This window comes from Amaranthus tricolor, chromosome 16 (assembly GCF_026212465.1).
Source record: "Amaranthus tricolor cultivar Red isolate AtriRed21 chromosome 16, ASM2621246v1, whole genome shotgun sequence".
NCBI classification, from domain to species: Eukaryota; Viridiplantae; Streptophyta; class Magnoliopsida; order Caryophyllales; family Amaranthaceae; genus Amaranthus; species Amaranthus tricolor.
This window is the reverse complement of record NC_080062.1, coordinates 4,551,311-4,575,604: the sequence shown is the minus strand read 5'-3', so window position 1 is coordinate 4,575,604 and position 24,294 is coordinate 4,551,311. Positions and strand designations below refer to the sequence as shown.

The 24,294-nt window shown below is 34.1% G+C and overlaps 3 protein-coding genes across 3 annotated transcripts; 1 reads left to right on the top strand and 2 right to left on the bottom strand.

Annotated features, from left to right (window-relative positions):
• Positions 1-3,429: 3,429 nt before the first annotated feature.
• On the top strand, positions 3,430-4,683 carry LOC130802446 (uncharacterized mitochondrial protein AtMg00810-like). The gene has a single exon (XM_057666466.1). It carries the CDS (start codon positions 3,430-3,432, stop codon positions 4,681-4,683), a length of 1,254 nt encoding a protein of 417 aa, XP_057522449.1.
• Positions 4,684-6,112: 1,429 nt separating this feature from the next.
• On the bottom strand, positions 6,113-12,406 carry LOC130803055 (phosphoinositide phospholipase C 6). The gene is made up of 8 exons (XM_057667212.1): positions 11,792-12,406; positions 10,114-10,310; positions 9,873-10,008; positions 8,916-9,349; positions 8,700-8,817; positions 7,842-7,994; positions 7,564-7,650; positions 6,113-6,868 (listed from the first exon to the last, which is right to left on the bottom strand). Exons 1-8 carry the CDS (start codon positions 12,122-12,124, stop codon positions 6,575-6,577), a joined length of 1,752 nt encoding a protein of 583 aa, XP_057523195.1. The 5' UTR covers positions 12,125-12,406; the 3' UTR covers positions 6,113-6,574.
• A 951-nt stretch (positions 12,407-13,357) lies between these two features.
• Positions 13,358-14,567, bottom strand: LOC130802445 (uncharacterized mitochondrial protein AtMg00810-like). Its single transcript, XM_057666465.1, has 3 exons — positions 14,387-14,567; positions 13,706-14,342; positions 13,358-13,628 (listed from the first exon to the last, which is right to left on the bottom strand). The coding sequence occupies exons 1-3, from the start codon at positions 14,565-14,567 to the stop codon at positions 13,358-13,360; spliced, it is 1,089 nt and encodes a 362-aa protein (XP_057522448.1).
• Positions 14,568-24,294: the final 9,727 nt, after the last annotated feature.

Here is a 24,294-nt window from a genome sequence, read left to right as displayed (position 1 = left end):
GTGTATTGACAAACGTGTAAAAAGCAAATGAGACATTTGAAGTGAAACGGAGGGAGTAGGAAACTTATTAGTGTTGATATGGGTTATCAGGTTAAGAATTAAGATACCAAGAAGAGTATTTTGATGGACAATAATAAAGAAGGGCATTTCCAAGAAAATTAATATAGTACAAGATATGTATCGAAAAATAACAATGGATGCTAGGACATGTGGAGGGGCAGTAAATGTCTTTCCTAAGCCCCTTTCTTTTCGTTGTGATCCTAAATGAGATAACGCATTCGATACAAGGAGATGTGCCTTGGTGCATATCATTTGTTAATGACATTGTTTTGGTAGAAGAGACTGGGGATGGGGGTAAATGTTAAGTTAGAGCAATAGAGACAAGAGTTAGAGTACAGGATTTCAAATTCAGTCAGAGCAAAAAAGAGTACATAAAGTGTAATTCTAGCACTAATGAAATAAAGAGAGGCACTTTAAAGCTAAAAGAGGAAAAAATTGCTTCGGTAGATGTTTCAAAAATACCTTGGGTCTATAATTCATAGTAGTGGAGATATCTAACAAGATGTGACCCATAAAAATAAATGTGGGTGGCAAAAATGGAGAACGACAATTGGAATATTATGTGGTCGAGGTGTGCCCTTAAAGTTTAAGGTTTATCAACGACCATTAGACTAGCACTACTATATGAATCAAAATATTAAACTTTTAGAAAAGATCATAGTATAAAAATAGGAGTAGTGGAAAATGTTTCGATAGACAAGTGGGCATACCTTGAGGGATACAATTTTAAATAAAGATATAAGAAAAAATATAGGATCAAGTTACAAATATTGAGGAAAAGATGAAAGAGAATCGTTTAAGATTGTTTGGGCATGTACGAAGATGAGATATTAGCAAAGTGATAAGGACAATAGAAAGCTAGAACTCGTGAGACTTAAAAAAAAGGGCGAAAAAGACCAAAGCTGACTTAGAGGACGGGAGTGAAAAATGATATGAATGACATAGACTTATAAATTGCGATGGTAGAAAATCGAAATGAATGAATAAGAGGAATCCATATGGACGATTATTGAAACTGATATATTGATTCATATAATCAACTCTAATATTTTAGAATGGAAACTTTGACATTGTTGTTATATTATTATTTTAAATTCATTTTAAGCATGATTAAAGTCAAGTTTATTTATAATGTCAAGTAAATGTCAGATTGTGGATTCTATTTTTAACTCATTTGTACTAACTTATTAACAAATCATTGTTGTTGGAGAGTAGAAGTGGTTAATGGAGTGTGTTATCTAGTGGGTCAAAGGTTGGATTATGTTTTATATGGCTAATAGCATATCGAATTATTAATGGATTTTATTTAAGAAGTACTAGTGATTTGCCAAGACAATATTCATACATAAAAATTTTTTTAAAAAATCAAATAGTCTTTGTTCTCTTTTTTTCTCATATTTTCCATTAAAATTTTGAAATGTTTTTCTTATTTGGAATCATTTTATTTTAGTAACCAATTAAATATAAGGATATATTCGACTCACACTCTAATTCATGCAAATTAATTTATATTTTAATTCCTAATTAACTTTATACACACTTAGTACAATTTAATGAAATTATTACACTTATACTTTAATCAATAAAATTATTATTTTTCATATTATTTTACTCATATTTAATAGTATCGAATGTGTAATTATTATTGACATCGTTTAAGGGAATACATAGGGATGCAAACGGGGCGGGGCGGGGCGGGTATTGGAATTACCATCCTCATCCCCATCTGTTAATACAATCCCCATCCCCACGGCGGGTATAATTTTTTTTCCCCGTCCCCGCCCCAATCGGTTTATATCTAAAACCATCCCCGCCCCACCACCCATCTGGGTATCCATCCCCGTGTAATACCCATTTTCCCGCCCCACCACCCGTCAAATCTCCGCTTAATACCCATCTGTGCCACATATTTATATTCAATCATTTTATAAAACTAATAACATTATTACATAAATATCAATAACTAGTTATTGATATCCATTTACAAAACGTTTAATATCCATTTATGAAGACAAATGCGAGTCTGGACGAAGAAGATATCCATTTACAAAACGGGAAAGAAAACGGAAACTAGCAAAAGACTTAAAAATATTTTGAGGCGGGTATCTTGAGGTGGGGCGGGGCGGGGATCACCTAAAACCCATCTCCATCCCCATCCCCGTGGTGGATATGAATTTTATACCCGTACCCGCCCCATGACCCATCAAACCGGGACCCATCCCCTCCCCGATGGGGCGGGGATGGGGCGGGTCTCCTATTAGACCCGCCCCGCCTGCATCCCTAAGATATATAATGGATTTTTACGTCATCAAGGACCAATAATTAGTCTTTCTCTCTACTTTTATTCTTTTTCCCACTCTAATTCCCATTCTCTTTCTTGTTAATCGTTTTTGTTTCCTTCCCTTGTTAACGCTTATTAATCTAAGGATAGTTATTAATGGCAAATTTGTATTCATTTTGGTTTGCTGTATTATTTTTATTTTACTTTAATTACTTTTCGTACACATTTATTTAGTGATTTTACCAATGAGATTTTATAAAGTGAAAATAGGAATTTATATGATGAATTTATATCCTAAAGACAAGAAGAAATATAAAAATGTAGGCACAAATCAAATTACACCAAATTTTATGTCATATTATGCGGAATGTCTATGCAAATTTAAAAACAAGTAAAACATAAAAGAAACGAACATTACTCCAAAAATTCCAACCTACAAACCCATTGCACCCGATAAATATATCAGCTATTTTTCTAAGAGACCGTCTCTTAAAGAGATGACTTAAAAACAAAAAGCTCATATTTTTATTTATTTTTTTAATTTGTATTAATTGAGTTATTTAGTTCATATATCTAATGCATTTCTTAAAAAACACCGTTTTTCACAAATTTATTGTGTAAATATATTGCTTTCCAAATTCCCTCTCCGCACCCGCTCGTCTGCCCAGTGCCCACTAACCAGGTCTATTGGAGAGTGCATAATTTGTGCGACTAGACTAGTAAATAAGTTGTTATTTTTCTTTGTGGCCTATATTAGGTCAAATGAACTATTTAGACTTAATTGTGCTGAATGTGCCGGCAGCTATTCTATTGAGAGATCGTCTGTTTAAAAGATGTATTTTAAATCCAACCCATAAAGATTAATGCCTACTTACCATATTCTTAATGTCTATTTACATTATCCTTAATGCTTATTTATTGTATCCTTTATACCTATTTTTAATATCTTAAATGTCTTACATCATTTTTAATGCCTACTTGCAATATTTTTTAAAAATATATAAAGAGTCAGCCTAATTAAAGATGGTCTCATAGTGCAAAATAAATAAATAATTATTAATTTATGTAATTTTATTTAAATCAATATAATGTTAAATAATAATAATTCATCCGCATCTTCCCCAAAAAGCAGGAGCATCAGGATCCGCAAGGCAAGTATAGGGGGGACAACACTTAGACGAAAAACTACATTCTGCATGATGTATCCCGATTATGTCTGTTTACTGAAGAAGTCTCTGTATGGCCTTAAGCAAGCCCCTCGTGCATGGTACAAAAGATTTGCTGATTTTGTGTCTGCTATTGGGTTCACTAACAGTAAATCAGATAATTCCTTATTTGTTTATCGGAAAGGGTCTAATATGGCTTACTTATTGTTATATGTTGACGACATTATTTTGACAGCTTCATCTGATGATCTCCGTAGATCTATAATGGATCACCTTGGCACTGAGTTTGCAATGAAGGATCTGGGCTCCTTGAATTATTTTCTAGGCATCCGTGTAACTAAACACAAAGGCGGTTTGTTTCTATCACAGCGCAAATATGCCAAGGAAATTATTGAACGTGCTGGTATGGGTTCGTGTAAACCGAGTTCGACTCCAGTAGACACTAAGTCGAAGGTCAGTGCTACAACGGGGGGTCCATATGCGAATCCAACAAAGTATCGCAGCCTTGCTGGTGCCCTGCAATATCTCACGTTTACTAGGCCGGATATCTCGTATGCAGTTCAACAGATTTGCCTGCACATGCATGACCCTAGAGACGCACATATGAATGCTCTCAAACGTATCATACGCTATGTTCAAGGTACTCTCCATCTTGGCTTACACCTTTATCCTTCCGCGATTGCAAATATAGTCTCTTATACTGATGCAGATTGGGGAGGGTGTCCTGATACGAGACGATCCACATCGGAATACTGTGTTTATTTGGGTGACAATCTGATCTCGTTGTCGTCCAAACGTCAACCTACTTTATCTCGATCCAGTACCGAGGCTGAGTATAGAGGGGTGGCTAATGTTGTTTCAGAGTCCAGTTGGATTCGGAATCTACTACTCGAACTACATTGTCCTGTTCGGAAAGCTACAATGGTGTATTGCGACAATATCAGTGCCATTTATCTTTCCGGGAATCCTGTTCAACACCAGCGCACTAAACACATTGAAATGGATATTCATTTTGTCAGAGAAAAAGTTGCACGAGGTGAAGTACGAGTTCGACATGTGCCTTCACGTTATCAGATTGCAAATATTTTCACTAAAGGGTTGCCCCTTATTTTATTTGCGGACTTCCGGAACAGTCTCAATGTTCGTCATCCTCCCGTTTCGACTGCGGGGGTGTGATAGACCTTAGAATATTATAGGATTTGAAATATTTGTATATATCTTGTATTAGCTAAATATAGCATGAGATACCTAAATTATAGCCTTACCATTAATAGCCTAGATTATAGCCTAAATTAATAGTGATTATTGATTGTATATATATGGTGAATGATGCAATAAGAAGGTCACGAAATTATATTCTTACAGACCTCAACAATGATGTTTATCAATAATGGCATTTATTTGTGACACATCACTCGACGCTTTTTGAACCGCTTCTTGAGATTGTGTCGCTTTTGCAATGACAGAAAAAGCAACTACAATTAACAAAAAAGTGTCACTATCTTCTTCGTGTTTATCATACTTGTGTGATTCACTTTTTGACACTTAGTGTTTCTTAATTTTTTTGTGTGTGTTGGATGATGGTTTATGGTGCAGATTAAGAGAATGAGACTCCTTTTATATTTACGTTATATTTATTTATTATATTAATGGGAAAAAAATCTTTATTTTTGATAACTTCCATTTTGGTAACTACCTTATAATCGGTAACTTTTAATTTTTATAGCAAAAAATTATCACGCATTGATTTTATTTTCATGTATTTATATGGAAAGAAATAATATAATGATTTGTTGGTATGAAATCAATTTTTATTTTTATTTTTAGAATTGAAATCAATTAGCCTTATTGATTCTTTTCCAATCCTTCATTTAATTAAATAATTTGATTGTGATTCACTTCGTTATTATCATGTCTCTATTTACTACTTATTTTATTTGCAACATTGACTCATTGAGTTTTATCCTTAATATTTTTTATATTAGGAATTTGGGGAAAGAAAATTAGACATTGCAAATGCAATAAATAAGGAATAATTTGATTATATAATGGTGTAATAAATGCATTAAAGTGCAATTAATTTGATTCTATAAGATTAATTTCTAAGATTCCTTTTAGCAAAAGTTTTTACCATATAAAAAATACTATTAAGTTAAAACTGAGAATCAGATTTAGTCTATTAAAAAAAGATATAACTTTTTTGAAAAGGTTATGAGTTTGATTTTCAACCGACCCTTACCTCTTTTCTCATCCTACATGCAATCCAAAACAAGTGTCGACTTTAATTACCTTGTGTTGTATATATAAACTATCATTGCTAAAAAAATAATTTCTTTTTTCCATTTGTTTTTTACATTTCCTTCTTGACAAATCTCAATTCAAACTTAAAAGTCAAACAATTTCAAATGTGAATTTCCAAAAATTGTAAAAACTAATATTTGAAAAACTAAAACAAATCTATCAAATCCAAACATATATATTTTAAAACTTTATTGTCATGTTTAACGTTAAAGTTCAAAAATTCTATTTGAGAAGAACGTGTGAAAACGTGACGAAGGAAGTAATAAGCCAACTAGTATTCAGATTTCTATAACAAAGCTGATGATAGAGCATAAAGGTCTGTTCTCATTATCTCATTACACTAATTTGACCTGCTAAATAGTGTACATCGCATCAAAAAATGTCTCAAATTCCAGTTTCATAAGATCTAATAAAGACCAACAAATACAGGAATCATTTTTTAAGTACAGAGATTTCCAATGCATTACTATCCTTTCGGTTTCTCCATTCTGAGTACTCGGTTCATTGGAGTGATCTTGGCTATACTATACATTTAACACTTAATAGTACAGTACACACTAGTAGCCTAAAACTGACCATAATTCGCTTTGGAGTAATGCTAATTCTGGAGCGTGCAGGCTAAGCCAGTGACACATAATTCGCTAGTTAGTTCGCCTTTTGAATTCGCAATTCACTAAAAACATTTAAAAATAGCCTAAAACCGACCATAATTCGCTTTTTTCGATTCGCAATTTGCAAGGCAATTAGCGAATCATGTGACATTGGGCTAAGCAAATTGAAACTTCATGAGAAGTCTAACAGAAGGGAGTTTTTCACCCTTCCTATCGAAAAGTCTAATCGATCTAATCCCAGTCTTAAGTTCCGATATAGGCAAACATGCTTGTCCTCCGAAATCATCCTTCTCCGACATGTCATATTCTCTTACTTCGATTTGAAGTAATGCTAATTCTGGAACTGTTAATGCAAACTTGAACTCTTGATCCCATACAGGAGTCCATTCATCTTCCATTATTTTAGTTTTTACCTTGGCTATATCAGCTGGAACTCCTAGTATGCGTAGCTGGCCATATTAGAAGAGAAAACAATGAAATCAATTTAGCTTGGAAAATGAATGCTTCATTGCACAAACTACATAATTGCGAGGATATAAGATATCTCTGGCTCCAACCATGTTAAAGGAACAGAAAACACTTATTGACCCGAGCGATAAACTAGCAATTAATAATTAATATATGAAAGAATAATTTGAGAATTACAACCCTAAAGTTCAACACTTTTGCGAATTACAGTCTTATTGTTTATTTTTTGAGAATTGCACTCACCAAAGGATCAAAGTCTACATCTTTCAGGCCAAATTATAGAATCCCGATTATTTTGGTGGTCGGAATTTTAGGTTAAGTGGTTGAAATTCTGTGATTGGCCTGAAAGCAGTAGACTTTAATACTTTGATGGTTGTAATTCGCAAAAAATAAACATTAAGGCTGTAATTCACAAAAGACCAAAACTTTAAGGTTGTAATTCGCAAATTATTCTAATTGAAATATATTTGGTATTGGTGAGTTGGATCTCACTATTTCTTGAAATCTATAAGTAGTGGGTAATTTATCCAATGGGTAAATATAGCCAAACTCCGAAGGAACAATTCAACTTAAAGCTTAAGCTGATGGTTGGAGCCGTAATATATGAACAGTCTCATGACCTAAAATGATAGAACAAATGACACTTAAAAAATCTGAACTTGGGTGTAAAACTAACCTTCACATAAAAGTCTGGTGGAGAAAAAGTGTCAAAGTGAGTTTTGCTAAAATCCATGCGCCATCCATCACCCATATACACCCTAACCTGCAAGGTATATCAAAGTGTCACAAAGAAGAGCAGTAGTAGCACGGGTGATTATGGGCATGTGTGAGGTGCTCGATCATACCGAGCCCTAAAATTAATAGGCCTTCAATATAAACAAAACTTATTGAGTTTTTGATCCGCCCCCGAGCCGTCGCTTGGCTAGAACATAAAATGAGCATTGATCAACTGACCTTCAAGATTTTCTTCACTTCTGATTGTGCTTTTGGATCAAAGACCTCCCCGTTTGGACCTTGTTTCATCAGAAAATCAGGTTTTTTGACATAACCACAACCACCATTTAATCGAAACATTCCGCTCATTAACCAAAGAGATTTACCATATCCCTACATTTGACAAGAAAGAGCATATTGCCTTAGTTTCATAGGCTAAAATATTGAAAATCAACAATATAATCTTCATATTCATATCAATGATTTAAGAGTTGAGACATGAAGAGCAACAACAAACTACAGATCAAAGCATCAAATCAGAAATAGAATGAATGAGAGTATGGAACCATTAGCTTAAGCAGGTGGTTTTAGCCCTCTCCGCGAGACCCTATTGAGCTAAAAGTATGGATGCAGCATACGCCCTCCTCAATTCCTCATACCTGGCGCTAAATAATTCTACTTGTAATGAGGAGTGGATGACATTCCAATCGGAAATCTTCTATCACGTTGATTTTTAATACTATTTCAAGGAAACAACTCGATCAAAAGCTTAAGCTGATGGTTGTAGCTTCACAATAACATGCAATTACCTAGTGCCATTGGGCTTCCACGGTCCCACCTATGGGGGATTTTCGGGGGATTTTTGGGGGTTGGATGTACGCAATCCTACCCCATGCTAGTGATAACAATAAGGTTGTTTTCGATTGACCTTTAGTTAGTTTGGTAGTAAACATCATCAGCAACTCACAATAACAAGTCATTTTGATATAATCCATCATATTCCAAAACTAAAGAACTATGAATCTTCGGCCTCAACAAATCTAGATTGAAAAGTTGCCGAATAAAATCACACACAATACATAGAAAGATTCAACATACCTGCATATTAAAAGCAACCATTTGAGCCCCATGCATCCACCCAACCAATGGCTCGTAGTTTGAAGATCGAATACGCGTTCCCTTAGGATAAATCCTAAGAAAGTTTCGTTGTGTAAAGCTGCATTCAGCAAGAACAGCAATCAGACACTGAAAGGAGAAGATCAGCGGAAATTGCTGCGTAAGAGAGCCGCGTACACCAAGCCAAAAACAACTCACCGAACAACATCAGGTCCATAGTTTGAAGCTGCCCTTTCAAGTGCTTGTTCACTCAAACTAAGACGTCTGACTTTATCCAAACCGGTTCTAAGTGCTTGTCTCAAGCCATTCTTTGGTTTCCCCGCGTGAATAGCAATCAGACGCTTATACTGTGGTGCAATTGATTGATCAGGTTTACCGTTTGCTGCAACATCACTATCATCATCATCTGGATCGCTTTCACTGTCGCCTGTTGCCTCGTTGGGCTGTGCATCATCCCCGGATGAGCCTGGTGAGGCGCTCCCTTTGTCTTTGGCTTGTTTTTCCTCGAGGTATTCTTTTGGCGGTTTGGTGGACAGGATGATTCTAAACTTCAATTCTTCGGGTGAAGGAAATTGTTCCAAGTGCTTAGACTCGGGACAGAATAACATCTCCCCAAATACTTCAGTTACCATCTAGGATCAAAAGCTAATACATCACATGAGGAAAAAAATGCAAGAATCATCGATTTCTACATGAATAATATGTGAATTACAACCTTAAAGTTTTAAACTTTTGCGAATTACAGTCTTAATGTTTATTTTTTGCAAATTACAACCACCAAAGCGTCAAAGTCTATAGCGTTCAGACCAAATCACAGAACTCCGATCACTTAACCTAAAATTCAGACCTCTAAAATGGAGGGATTCTGTGATACGCCAGAACGCTGTAGACTTTGATACTTTGGTGCGTGGTTGTAATTTGCAAAAGTGCTAAATTTTAAGGCTGTAATTCACAAATTATTCTTTCTACATCATCATATTTAGTATATCCCGCTCATAAAAGCTAGGATCTTGGTCTAGAGAGGGTGAGATGACGGCAGACCATACCCATATCAAAAGAGATGAGGAAGTTGCGGCCAGTGAGACAATACCCTTATCAAAAAATGCATAAATCATCGATTTCATGTAGAGAAAAACGAAAAGTTTGGTAAACTACCTTTGCAACTTTAGCTTGGAGGTCGGGCGTAAGATGGTCTTCCAAAGTTATGATCACGGGATATGAAGATGCAGCAAAAGCATGTTCTTTTATCGACTTCAAACATTTGATGAGCGGCACTGGAGTTGTTAAGGTCCTAGAAACAAAAGACGACATTAGAAAACTAAAAAGGTTCGAGGAAATACAAGTTACACACAACACAAAAGAGCATATTCAGGACAAGACAGATACGAGAAAACACCTTCCATGAAGAACATTAACATCATCCTTAGCGGAATTAGGCCATATATCAAGTTCAATCACCCTAACTCCTCTCTGCAGTGCCTTAATTATCGGTACATCACTGCAATCACTGCTGAGCTGATTTCCGGTTAAGTACGAATTATGACCTGTAAATATGAAATAATGTTGCATAGGAGCAGTCATATCTTGGTGCACCTGTGAATAACATATGTAGTATGTCAAGAACAGAAGTTACACATTCCCCACATGAAATAATCACAAGATTTTGTCAACTAAGAAAAACAAAATGATTGAGCCTTTTTAAATTAAATGAAAGTTTTGCACGCAGTAATAGTACAAAGGAAGTCTTAAGTAATATTGTCAAGGAACCAACTCAACTTAACCAGAAGTTACAATTCATTTTGAACCAAAACTACGGAAATTTCCATTGAGTTTGACAATTATTGCACAAATTATTGTATTCTCCTATACTTCCATGGTTTACTTTCAAGCAACGATCTCAAATTATCGAGACAATTTGAAAGGGAGTGTTCTCACATACACAAAAAACACCATTTCTACCACAAGTGTCCCCTCAACCATCTTTTGCAAGGGAATTCCAAAATAGTCTCAAAAACTTCAAAAGAATCAAACCAACCCAAGTCAAGAAGAATCTTTCATACCTTGAGTCCATTTTCCTCCAAAAATTCAATTATAGATATTTGTACATAAGTCAACACTACCAATCAAGCATTTAAATCACAAAACTAATGTCGTTTCCCACACTAGTACCATTTTACACAACAATAACCTTCTTCAATAATGTATTTCCACTCTAATCCCTAAAACCACCCAAATTTAGCAATTCTATCACAAAACTAGTATAAACACCACAACAGGACACTTTTATTTCCTTGAGAAAAAAGGTCCTTTCTAACAAATGGGGCAAAGTCTAAGTGATAGACGGAGTAGCACTGATTGGCAATAAAATGGGTACTCCACCCAAAAGAAAATTACATTGTTGATAACATTTATGATTTATAAATCAATTACTTATAAGATAGCAGATTGAATTTATTGGTTGTTGATCATGTAACTTGTTTTGCTAATGTTCTTTTTCTGCAGGTAGGTTTATCTTGAGGGAACAATGTCATTCATATTTGTCTTAATATTGGGCTTTTACTTTTTGGGGTAAATTGACTACATTCTTCTAGTCCTTTCTTTAAGGGGAGTATAGGTATGAATTTTTCGTCACCTTTTCTCACCCAGACCCTATTTTCGAGCGGGATATTAGGTTGATGATGATGATTATGTATCTTGTGAGCAACTAACAAATCAATAACAGTAACCCTTATTAATTCATGTCTTAAAAAACTACTAACCCATTCACTTCTCCTCTTGAAAAATCCAATCAACATATTCAAATCCATCCATTCCATTCCCTCACCTTAACGCCATCAATAGCTCCCATCTACGCAAGGTTTAGGATCAGACAAACGCACCCTTACCCTTATAGCGATTATTTACAAAATCCAAAATTCAAAGCTCATAATACCAACATAATGTTGATTCAATACATTTATAAATATCATCATTCATGCCCATTAAAATTAAAGATAAAATTACTAAAAAAACAACAAAAAAAAATCAATTCAATAAAATGATCAATAAAACAGTAAATAAAATCAAAAAACTACCTGGGTATTAAGAGGAGAATTGAGATCATCAGAAAATAGAAAAAAGAAGAAATCTTCAAGACTCAACTGATGTTTTGTAAATTTGGTCAAATGTCTTCGACGACGAAGAATCTCATTAAGAAGACAATTAGATTCATCTTCCGTTAAATCTTCTCCTTGAAACTCAATCATAAAACGACGTAGTTGCGATTGATTCATATGGGCATTTTTCTCAGAATAAATTGTAAATGCTTCTACAACATCAAATGGTGGTCGTGTATCATTGATCTTAAACTTTCTATTAAAACACATAAACATTTTGTAATTATGATGAGTACTACTACTCCCAGCCATTTTTATGAAATACCCAATTGATTTTTGATATTTTCTAGCCAAAAAAATGATTGATTTGATCAAAAATTGGATTTTGATTGGGAAAGGGTAATGGGTTTTGAGAGTTGAGAAATGGGGATGATTTTGATTTTTGATTTGAATGTTTTTGAGCAAGAAATGGATGAGTATTTATATTTTTAATTTAATGTAGATAATAAAGTTGGTTTCTTTATCCGAATAAGAAAATATTACATGAATATAATTGGAGAATGGTTGGATTTTTTAATGTTTGAATGAATTGAATATACATTTTATTTGGGAATGGTGGAAGATTTAATAACTTTAAGAATCTTGTCTGTATTATCAACCATGTTGTTGACCGTTAAGATAAACCGTTGTTAACTGTTTACACAGCTTCGCCGCGTTTTCCCGCCGTGTGGGTTGGATGAGAATCTTATGTAAATTCAACGTCTTCTTAAGTAAATGGTCGTGCAAAGGTTAGAGAAGAGTCAATGAAAATTGAACCAAAAATTTTATCTAAAAATGTGGTATATATTTTATATGAGACAAATTTGATTCTTTCTAATTTAGATTTTTAACACCAACTATACACGTAATACTCCTTCAAATTTAATTTAGTGGTCCTATTTGATTTGGGCACAAATATTAAGAAAATGAGGGGACCACCTAAAATAGTAAACTCATGTGTAATATTGGGTGTTTTTAATATTAAGAATCGGAGGAGACCACCTAAAATAGTAGACCCTTGTGCAATATTGGGCATTTTTAATATTAAAAAATAACGGGACCACCTATAAATTTGAGGGAGTATAATACTTGTCTATGGGGTATGGAAAAAAATAAGTGATTAAATAAACTAGATGGATATAAGTTAATAAAATAAGTTGAGTGTGTATTTTAGAATTACTATTAATCTATAAGTTGAAATATAGTCAAGTGAAATCTTATTTGATTCGTTTCAATGTAAATTATATTAATATTAACTTTTTATAGTTTTTAATAGAATTTGTGAAGAAAGACAAAATTCATACTCGTTATCCATACTGCCATTGAAATGTAATATGAAGGAGATACAGAGAAGGGAGTGTGAATATTTCTATTACATAATCATTGTATATCTGTTTATTTATCTATATCTATATGAAGAAGGCTAACTATTATATATATATACGCTTTGTTGGAATAAAAGGAGGTGTCTGAGCTGGTAGCTTAGTAACCGAATTGTAACAAACGTCAACCAGCTTGTGGTGGAATTGTTGAGCTGGATGTATCATCCCCAATACCCCCCCTCAAGCTAGGGATGGTAGTTTGAACGAGACCTCGCTTGGTCATCAAGTACTGTAGTTGTGCTGCAGATAAATTCTTAGTGAATGCATTTGCTAACTGTTGAGCAGTGGGAAGATATTGCAACTGTAACAGACCATCTAGGACCTTTTCTCGAGTGAAATGAGCATCTAATTCAATGTGTTTTGTACGCTCATGGTGCACAGGATTCTTTCCAATGCTAATAGCTGATTGATTATCACAGTATATAGTGACTGGTTTTAAATTTGATACTCCAATCTCGTCTAGTAAGCGTACCAAGTAATTTCAGAAGCAACAACAGCCATATCACGATATTCTGCTTCTGTGGAAGACTTGGATATAGTGGACTGTTTCTTGCTGTTCCATGAAACTGGTGAGCCACCAAACAAAACAAGGTACCCAGTTATGGACCTTCTCGTTATGGGACAAGTAGCCCAATCTGAATCTGAATATCCAATAAGAGAAATGCGTTCACCAGCCTTTAATAGAATGCCTTGGCCAATGGAACCAGCAACATATCTCAGAGTATGGTGTAGGGCTTGCATATGAGGAACCTTGGGATCTTGCATGAATTGACTCAAGGTCTGAACAGCAAAAGTAAGATCAGGCCTGCTGTGAGTAAGAAAGTTTAACTTTCCAACTAATGATCTGTAGAAAGCTGGATCAAAATAAGGGTCTCCTACATCTGGATGTAATTTGAAAGATGTGGGGAGTGGAGTGGTGGCTCTTTTGGATAGATCAAGACCACTGAATTGTAGCAATTTCTTTGTGAATTTGTGTTGCGTCAAGATTATACCAGCAGAAGTCTTACATATCTCCATGCCTAAGAAGAAATGAAGAGCACCCAAATCTTTAATGCTGAAGGTTGTGTGTAAATGATGCTTTAAAGCCAGAATTATAGGTGTGTGATTCCCTGTAAGAATGATGTCATCCACATAAACAGCAACCAAAGTCAACTGATCACCTTCTCTTTTGATGAATAAAGAGTAATCATTTTGGATTGAACAAATCCTTGAGTTTGTAGCTTCTTAACCAATTTAGAGAACCATTGTCTTGAAGCTTGTTTTAACCCATAGAGGGACTTTTTCAACTTGCAAACATAGCCATTTGGATTTGGAACTCCTTCAGGCATCTTCATGTAGACCTCCTCATGTAGGTCTCCATGAAGAAAAGCGTTGTTTACATCTAATTGATGTAAATCTCAGTCCTTTTGTGCTGCTAATGCTAGTAAACATCTGATGGTAGGCATTTTAATGACAGGCAGAAGGTTTCTTCAAAGTCAACACCATATTTTTGTGTAAACCCCTTTGCCACTAGCCTAGCTTTAAACCTTTCTATACTTCCATCAGATTTGAGCTTGAGTTTATATACCCATTTGCAACCAATGGGTTTCTTGTGTGCTGGTAAGGGTACAACATCCCAAGTCTCACTATCTGTCAAAGCCTTTAGTTCCTACTCCATTGCTTTGACCCAATTTTGATCAGAAGCTGCCTCCAAAAAAGATGTAGGCTCTGGAATCTGTGAACTATGAGCTAACAAGGCTTGATGTTTCTGAGGTAAGCTAGAATATTCAACTGCATTGCATTTGAAGTTGGAAGAAGATATGGTTGGGCAGAGATAGTCACTGAGATATGAAGGAGGTTTATGGATTTTGGTAGATTGATTAATCTCGAAAGATGAAATGGTAGAAAGAATAGGTATTTCAGGAGAGTCATGAACAGATCAGGAGATGGAGAAGGTTGATTATTGTCTGGAGAAGTACCAAGGTTTTGAAAAATGTCTGGTTCATCATTTGGTATGCCAGATGGATGAGGAGTGGTATTAGGCAAGAAGATATCATGGAAGGGCATGAAGGCAAGTTCAGATGTTGAGGTATGGTGATGGAATGGAAAATGTTGCTCATGGAACACAACATCCCTGGAAATATGAATTTTGTTGGTGAGAAGATCAAGGACTTTGTAAGCCTTCTGATGTGGTGGATAACCAAGGAAGGCACATGGTCTGGCCCTTGCATCAAACTTGGTTCTGTTATTGGATAATGTGGAGGCAAAGCAAAGACAACCATAGCATTTGAGATGTTGTAAGAAAGGTTTCTGTCCTAATAACCTCTCATAAGGTAAACTTTAATTTATACTTTTGAGTGGCATTCTATTGATTATATGAGCAGCACATAACACAGATTCCCCTCAGAACCTAGATGGCAACTTAGCTTAAAAATGTAGTACTCTTGCAGTTTCTAGTAAATGCCTATGCTTTCTCTCAACTACTCCATTTTGCTGTGGAGTTTCTGGACAACTTGTCTGATGTATAATACCTTTAGCAAGTAAGAACAGCTTCATTTCACCCTCCTTAATTTCTCTAGCATTATCACTTCTTAAACACATAACAGCAGATGAAAATTGTGTTTCTACATAATGAATAGAATTCTTCAAAACTGAAATCACATCAGACTTATATTTGATCAATGTAATCCATACATGCCTAGTGTAATCATCCACAATTGTAACAAACTGATTAAAACCATTATGAGTCTTAATCTTGTAAGGGCCCCACAAATCGACATGTATCAACTGAAAGGGGTTCAAGCTCTTTATTGAACTACTTTCAAAAAATAACCTAGTCTATTTAGCAAGAGGACAAACCTTATAAATGATGTCTTCTGTTTTTAGTTGATGAGGGAAAAGAAACTTCACTTGATTAAAGGGAAGGTGACCAAGTCTGAGATGCCATAACTATGCTTTTGTGGTAGCATTCAAACATTTGCTTGAGATATGAGATTGAGCTGGTGGTTGAGACTCCTTGTAACAAAAAGAATCCTCAATGTGATAAAGACCACCTCTCAGCCTACCAAGAAGAAGTGCTGGCTCTCTCAACTTCTGAGCCTGAAGAAAACACTTGTCACCAGAAAAGGTGATTGTACAATCAAGATCGAAGACAACTTGTGTACAGATATGAGATTAAACTCAAAGTCTGGTACATGAAGAACATTAAGAAGCTTAAGTTTATCAGACAAATTCACAGTGCCAACATGTTTGACTGGTATTTTAGTACCATTAGGTATGGTGATAAAATTTTCATTACCATCAATAGGTTGCCATTCATCAAAAAAATTGAGATCTGAGCAAAAATGGTTTGTTGCACCACTATCCAGAATCCAGGAGGACTTCATACAAGACAACAGGCATATCTTACCTGCTAGATGAGCTTGAGCTGAGTGGAGAGTGTCAGACGAAGTAGACTGAGCGTGTGGTGATTCCTGCTTGTGCATGCATTGTAAGAGATATTTGTATTCTTCCATAGGAATGATGGCAGTTTTAGCATTGTCAGAAGGATCTTGTAAGTCAGGGGACTGTTGAGCTAGAGCAGCAACATTGTTGTTTTTGAAACCTTTAAAACCAGGGGGATAGCCATGTAATTCGAAACACCTTGAATTACTATGGCCAGGAATCTTGCAATGTGTACAGTAGTAAAAAGAACTTGGTCTCTTGTTGCCATATCTCTGTTGGTTGTCAGAATTGCCAGAATTATACCTTTGATTAGAACTAGAACTACCATTGAATTTCTATTGATTATTGCCATTAGAAGTTCTGTTGGCTGAATATGGCCTGAGAGAGAAAGACCTCTGAGCATTGAATGCCATATGATCAGTTGAAGATGCTGATTGATTTGTGATTTCTTTATGCTTCTCTTCTTGTGCAAGAAGTCTATAAGCATGAGAGGCAGGTGGAAGAGGCTGTTGCATCAGGATGCTGCTCCTGACATGAGTAAAGTGCTCATTGAATTTCATCAGAAATTGGATAAGTCTCTAATCTTGTTGAGCTCTAAAAATCTTCTGAGTGAGGTTACATGTGCACTTGTTACAGGTGCAAGTAGGTAGAGGAAATGCCAAGTTTAGTTCATCCCATAGGACTTTGAGCTTAGTGTAATACTTAGAAATGGACTGTGAACCTTGATGTAATTCATATAGTTGTTGTTCAAGGTCATATAATTGAGCTCTAGAGGTATAGCCAAACCTTTCTTCAAGATCAATCCAAATCTCATAAGCAGTTTTGAAATAAAGCACAGATTTGGCTATTTGTGTGTCTAAGGAATAAAGAAGCCAAGATATTATCAAATCATTACATTTAATCCAAGCAGCATGTTCAGATGTGTTAGGTTCAGGTGCAGGATAATCTCCATTAAGGAAGCCGAGTTTGTTTCTAGCAGATTGAGTAATAACAACAAAGCGCTTCCAATCAGTGAACCCATTACCAGCAAACTTGATAGAACTCAAAGGATTTGTGCTATTTTCAGATGGATGAATGTAGTATATGCTAGCTGGATTAGAATTGAGAGATAATTTTGTTGAGGTATTATCAGTCATGATGATAGAATTGAAGACAATATTCAAGAAAATCAAGAATTTAATGAAAAATAGATGAAAGTAGATGATCGAAATTAGGTGAATGAAAATCAAAGAAAATCAAACGAATGTGATTGATCAAGAAATGAAGGCAAAATATCAAACACATAGAGTGTAAATGAAATTGATTAAAGATTGCAAAGAGATGAGAAGAGATAAAAGAAGATTATACCACAGAAGATGGTGAAGAAATGAACAGATATTGCTGGACGAGATGAAGAACAAAAGCAAAGTTCAATGGCGAAAAATCAACAAGAAACCTCAAAGAAAAACAGCAAGAAACCGCTAAAATTTCATCAGAAAATGTCTGTGGATGTGTCTGAAAGGCGAGCAATAATCAGTAAGCTCTGATACCATGAAGAAATCCAGAATTCATACTCGTTATCCATACTGCCATTGAAATGTAATGTGAAGGAGATACAGAGAAGGGAGTGTGAATATTTCTATTACATAATCATTGTATATCTGTTTATTTATCTATATCTATATCAAGAAGGCTAACTATTATATATATATATACGCTTTGTTGGAATAAAAGGAGGTGTTTGAGCTGGCAACTTAGTAACCGAATTGTAACAAACTTCAATCAGCTTGTGGTGGAATTGTTGAGCTGAATGTATCATCCCTAATAATTTGAGATATTTAGAATTGAATATATATATATATATATGACAAACGTGTAAAAATTAAATAAAATAATAATAGTAATAATAAGAGGGACAATTATTTATCAAACATTTAAAAGGAATGTGTTGCTAAAATAGGATTAAGGCTTTACAAAAGCAAAACCATGAGTGGTCTAAAGCATCACAAATAAAGTGTTCATGTTAATAATGTACATAAAAAAATTACTATTTTTTTTATGTACCTTCGAATATTTATATAAATGTAATAATTCTCCTCACAACACATGTCACTTTTTAAGATTTGTCACTTCGGTACACAACAAACTCAAAATAACAAAGACAAAAAAGTGAAAATCATTTACTAAGCAAATAAAGGATTAAAGGTGTCTTATTGATTACAAAATTTGAACACAAATAAAAGTAGTTGAACCAAGAAATTTTATCACATCTGAAGTTATACTTAAAGTAGCTCACTAAAAGGCAACTAGCCAAGATATATAAAATTTTTTTGGTAAATAATTAATTAATGGTTGAACCTGTTAATTGACTTCAGTAATTTAAAGTATTGGTAAATAAGTGAATTATTTAACTATTGAATATGTGGGTAAATAAAATAGTTTTAGCTAATATAGAAATAATAGGTAATAATTTTTTAACTTTGACTTAAATATCATAAAATAAATACGTGCCAAAAGCCAAAAATAAAGTTTTTAAGAAAAACTAAACAAAAGTCATATACCAACAAATACTAGAAACAAAATGTTGAGCATAATTTGATGAATAAATGGCAAATAAAATTAGATCATACAAGTGTTGCAAAAGCAAAAGCTTTATCTTCAAGGTCTTGTTCTTGATTGCAACCTCAAACCCAAGATTTAATTGGAAATTAGGTGTATTTCCACTAATAAAATTAGATCTCAAGATCATGTCTTATCTTATTAGCCATAAATATTATATTTATCGATAAGATTTGAGTTCGATTCTTATTAACCCCTCTCTTAGAAGAAATTTGGTAAAAAAAAAAATTGTTCTAAGTCAATTGGACATATTAATAAAGATATTTATCAATGTTTATTGGCAATTAAGGCCAACTAGCCTTCCTAAGATATAACCTATCTATTCAACATCACATATGCAAATAAAAAAATATTTCAAATATTTTTTATTTTAGTCGGTTAAAACACCTCCTGTTCTTTGTAGGTTTATTACTGTCTCAAGATAGCTTACTATTGGATCTCTGGTGATTAAGTATGTAGATACTCAATTTAAAAATTACAACGCACAATAAAAAAATATAACGACGAGTTTTGAGAGTGAAGTTGATGAACAAATAAAAAGGTTATTATGTGAAAAAAATAATTTTCAATAAAATATAGTTATTGCTACTAAGTACTAATGCTATGATAGTTCATTCAATTGTCATTATTAATAAAGAAATTTTTAAACATTACCAAATATGAGAATTTCTAATAACTTTCTCTTTTCTTTATCCTATAATAAAAACCATATAATATAATAAAAAATCGCGTAATTGTGAATGATATCATTGTCATATGTAGATGTTAGAGGGAGACCATAACTTTGAAGTTTGAACTACCAAACAACTAAGTTTCCATTAATGTGCACTCCTTAATTAACTTATTCAACAAGCAACTACTCCTACTTTGGGCATCAATGACGAATTAGCTAGTAGTTAAGCTAGATTTTGAGCATTCTTAATTCCTACCAAAATTATTTTTAAACAAAATGAATTTTGATAGAAAAAGAGATTCAGTAAAAAAAAAGTTTTTATAGCTAAAAATAAGTTAAATTAATTAAAGTAAAGATAAATTATGTTATAGTATATAACATATTATGTGGCCTCAATCATCAGCTTAAGTGTTTGGTTGAGTTGATTTCTTGATATGGTATCAGAAGCCAGTGTGACAAGAGGTCACATGTTCGAATCTCAATCATCCTTCATTTAAAGTGGAATAACTAGCGCTAGGTATGAGGAGGGCCCGTGTCGCATCCACACTTCTAGCCCACAGAGCTCTCATATGAGGAGACGTATTAGAATATATAACATTTAATGGGGTCTAGACTATCAGCTTAAGCTTCTGTTAAATGTAAAATTAGTTTAAAAAAATTAGGATTTATTTGATTGTTGGTGCTAAATAATGAGACTAAACAGGAGTATTCAATGTAACTTAACTAGAAAAATCATTTGTCATGTTTTATTTTGTGTTATTACCACTTTAAAAGGTAATAATGAATAATTATTAAATTTACTGATGAGATTATTATTACTAGGAAAATGAAAGAACACATTTCATTAAAATTAATAGCTAAACTCATTCTCATTAGAAGTTAGTCCCTCCAATCTTTTATGTTCTTCCACTTTGGGTTTTTCACACATATTAAAAAAATAGAATTTTTAGTTGTAGTGAATATTATTTTAGTTAAATAGTAATTTGAAGTAATAATTGTATTGAAAGTATGAGAGAGAAAATAATTATACATAAAAGTATAACAAAAAAAACTGGTTTTATTAAAGTAATTAAAAAGGAGAGGAAACCTTACAATGAAGGGAAATTAACCAACTTTTCAAATTGAAAAAGTTTGGAGCTCTATTGTAATCCCTCCATACAAAAAATAGTAACTGCCATTAGAGGCCTTGCATTGGCCAAATTATACTTACATGGATTAACAACTAAATTTACTCTAATCAGAAATTACAATAAATAATCTGAAAAAAATGATTTTACAAATTCCAGATTAGCCTATAAAGACTGTTGTGAAAACAGTACACCAAAAATCAGTAAAACAGCCATACTTAACAGTCCACAAAGCCTTCAATTATCTTCATCATAGTAACCCAGCCAAAAAACCAGTGGCAACTTGATAACAGTAACCCAAATAAATCAGTGGCAACTTGATAAAAATAACAGTCCACAAACTCTTCAAAAACAGTTTCTGAAAAAAAAATCAATAACCCAAACAAATCAGTAGCCTTAACAGTTTCGGAAAAAAAAAATCAGTGCATCATTGCCCTTCAATGGCTTCAGGAAGTGAAGATGAGCAACAGGGGGCTTGGTACTTTGGATCAAATGCATATGATTTAGAGTCCAGTTCAGAATCAGAAGAAGAACCACAAAATATAGAAGAACAAGAACCACAGCAACAAGATCATCATAAGCCAAGGCTCAACAATGAGTTAAGGCATCTTATTTTCCAAGAAATGTTGTCACTAAAAGTTAGTGACTCACTTCCTCATGGTACATTCAAACGAATTGCTCAAAAATACAGTTATCATCATAGAACCATAAGAAATTTATGGAAACAAGCAATTCAAAACAAAGAAGCAAACAAGCAAACAAGCCATACGTTGTAGAATCGAACTATAAAAATTGCAGAAGAAAAAGAGTGGTGGTACCACCAAATATACTTGAGTCTAAACCAATGGGCGAATGTACTTGCATTAGAGATGTGGCAACATGTTTAGACTTGGCACCGTCAACGGTTCGAAGGTTAATATAAAGAGGCGAGATAAAAGCACATTCAAATCCATTACACCCCGCTTTAACCGATGCCAATAAAATAAGAAAGGTGGAGTGGATTTTGAGCCTTATCTAAGAAGACACCATTCAAAGACACCCAATATACAAAGCCATGTACGATTTTATTCACATTGACGAGAAGTGGTTTTATTTAACCAAGAAAACGCAAAGGGTTTATTTAGCACACAAAGAAAAAAGTCCCGTATAGGGCAGCAAAGTCATCAAAATTCATACCTAAGGCCATGTTCTTAGGGGCATGTGCAAGGCCTAAATGGAATCGATATGGCCAATGTACGTTTGATGGGAAAATTGAAATTTTGCCTTTCATCAATATGGTGGCAGCACAAAGAGACTCAAAAGATCGACCAAGGGGGTCAATAGAGATTAAACCGACCGAGTCAGTAACTCAAGAGGTGTACAGTTTATGCTTATACAACAACTCATTCCAGCTATACTAAGAAAATGGCCAAGTGAAGGTCCTTCCATTATTTTTATTCAACAAAATAATGCAAGGGTTATATCACAAATGATGATTCAATTTGGCAACAACACAATAGCCAAGGGGGTTTAACATTCATTCTCACACAACAACCTCCAAACAGTCCAGATTGTAATATTCTTGATTTGGGTTTCTTTAGGAGCATACAATCACTAATGCATAAAAAGATGCCCAAAAACATGACAAAATTAATCACAGCAGTTGAAGTGCGTTCGAAGAGTTACATTTAAAGACCTTAACTAATGTGTGGATCTCATTACAACACCATTTAAATGAGATCCCTAAAGGTTAAGGGGTGTAATGACTACATACAACCACACTTTGGGAAGAAAGTACAAGAAGACAATGGAAGGTTAAGGATTCAAGTTAGAATTCCAACACAACTGGTTAGAGAAGCTTTTGCTTTTCTCAACCCAAACAGAAAGCAGCAATAAACCCAAACAGAGAATGAGGGTGTTGCACAAAATTCACAAATCATTCAAGCATATGATAAAGTAATTGAAGAAACTCAATGATGATAAAAACCACAGCCCCTAAGTTTAATTTTTGTTTTGATCATCATTAAAAATATGACTTTAAATACTTAGGAGCAACAAAGTGTCAACCACAATCCATATTAATGATTAAAGTTCATGTTTTTGCTAAGTAACTTCATTATTTAACATTATTTCAGAACAAAAAAACCCTGATTCATCATAGAGGTTATGAATCCTCTCAGATTTTAGAATGTTCATCACCAAATGAAGCAACTAAACGTGAATACAAAATCAATTGATGTGTTTAGGTTAAACAAATGATACTCAACCAAGTAATTAAAGTTATTTTTTTAGAAATTAGAGGTCAAAAACCCTTTAAAAAGTTGACATCACAGGGGCGTATACAAAAATCAACATAAAAAAATTCCAGAACAACAACATAACCAATGAAAGCAAACAAAAACAAAATTTCAGAATACCAAAATAAATCAGGGGCATATATGAAACATCAACACACTTCAAAAAACATAAACAAAAGATCATTGTAAATCAGCAGCAGACATCAAAACGAAAACCAGAACATACTTACAACATCAGATACGTTTTTTAGGGTTTATTTTAGCCCTAAAAGCAATAACATCAGATACGTTTTTCAGGGTTTGTTTTAACCCTAAAAGCAATAACATCTTCAGGAGTGTCAGGGACAACCAAATCGACTTGTTCTTTTTTCACATTTGGTGAACTTGAAGGATTTAACTCAGATGGAGAGTCATACAACCATTCCACAACAGAAGGAGAAGAAGATGGAGATTCATGAAAAGTAGATGTAGCATCATCCTCAAGGGACTTGTGATATGCCTCAAGATCCTTTTTGGACCACCTTAAAATTTCATTTGAATATGAATGTGAAAAGGAACAAGAACAAATTCTCCATATTCACATAGACCATCATACAGATACGAAGGGATTGTAAAATGACTCTTAGATTCATGTTTTTTCATCTCAAATAAAATAAAGCTTCAACAAAAAACAAAGGCGAATGAAGGAACATGGAAACAGGAGGCGTGCAATCCCAAACTTTGTCAAAAATAACAAAACGAACCTCAAAATGTGGAGAATAAACCGATTTGTATTTTAATTCAGTTAAATTGAACTAAAAATGAACAAGAAACAGGGGGATGAGAGCTTTAAAAGCCATGGAAATGGTTTTCAGAGTAGAGAGAAAATAACATCTACAAGGAGGAGGAGGAGGAGGAATAACCAGGGATCGAAATGACGAACGCAACGCCCAAAAAACATTTTAAGAATCTAAAGATAAAACTG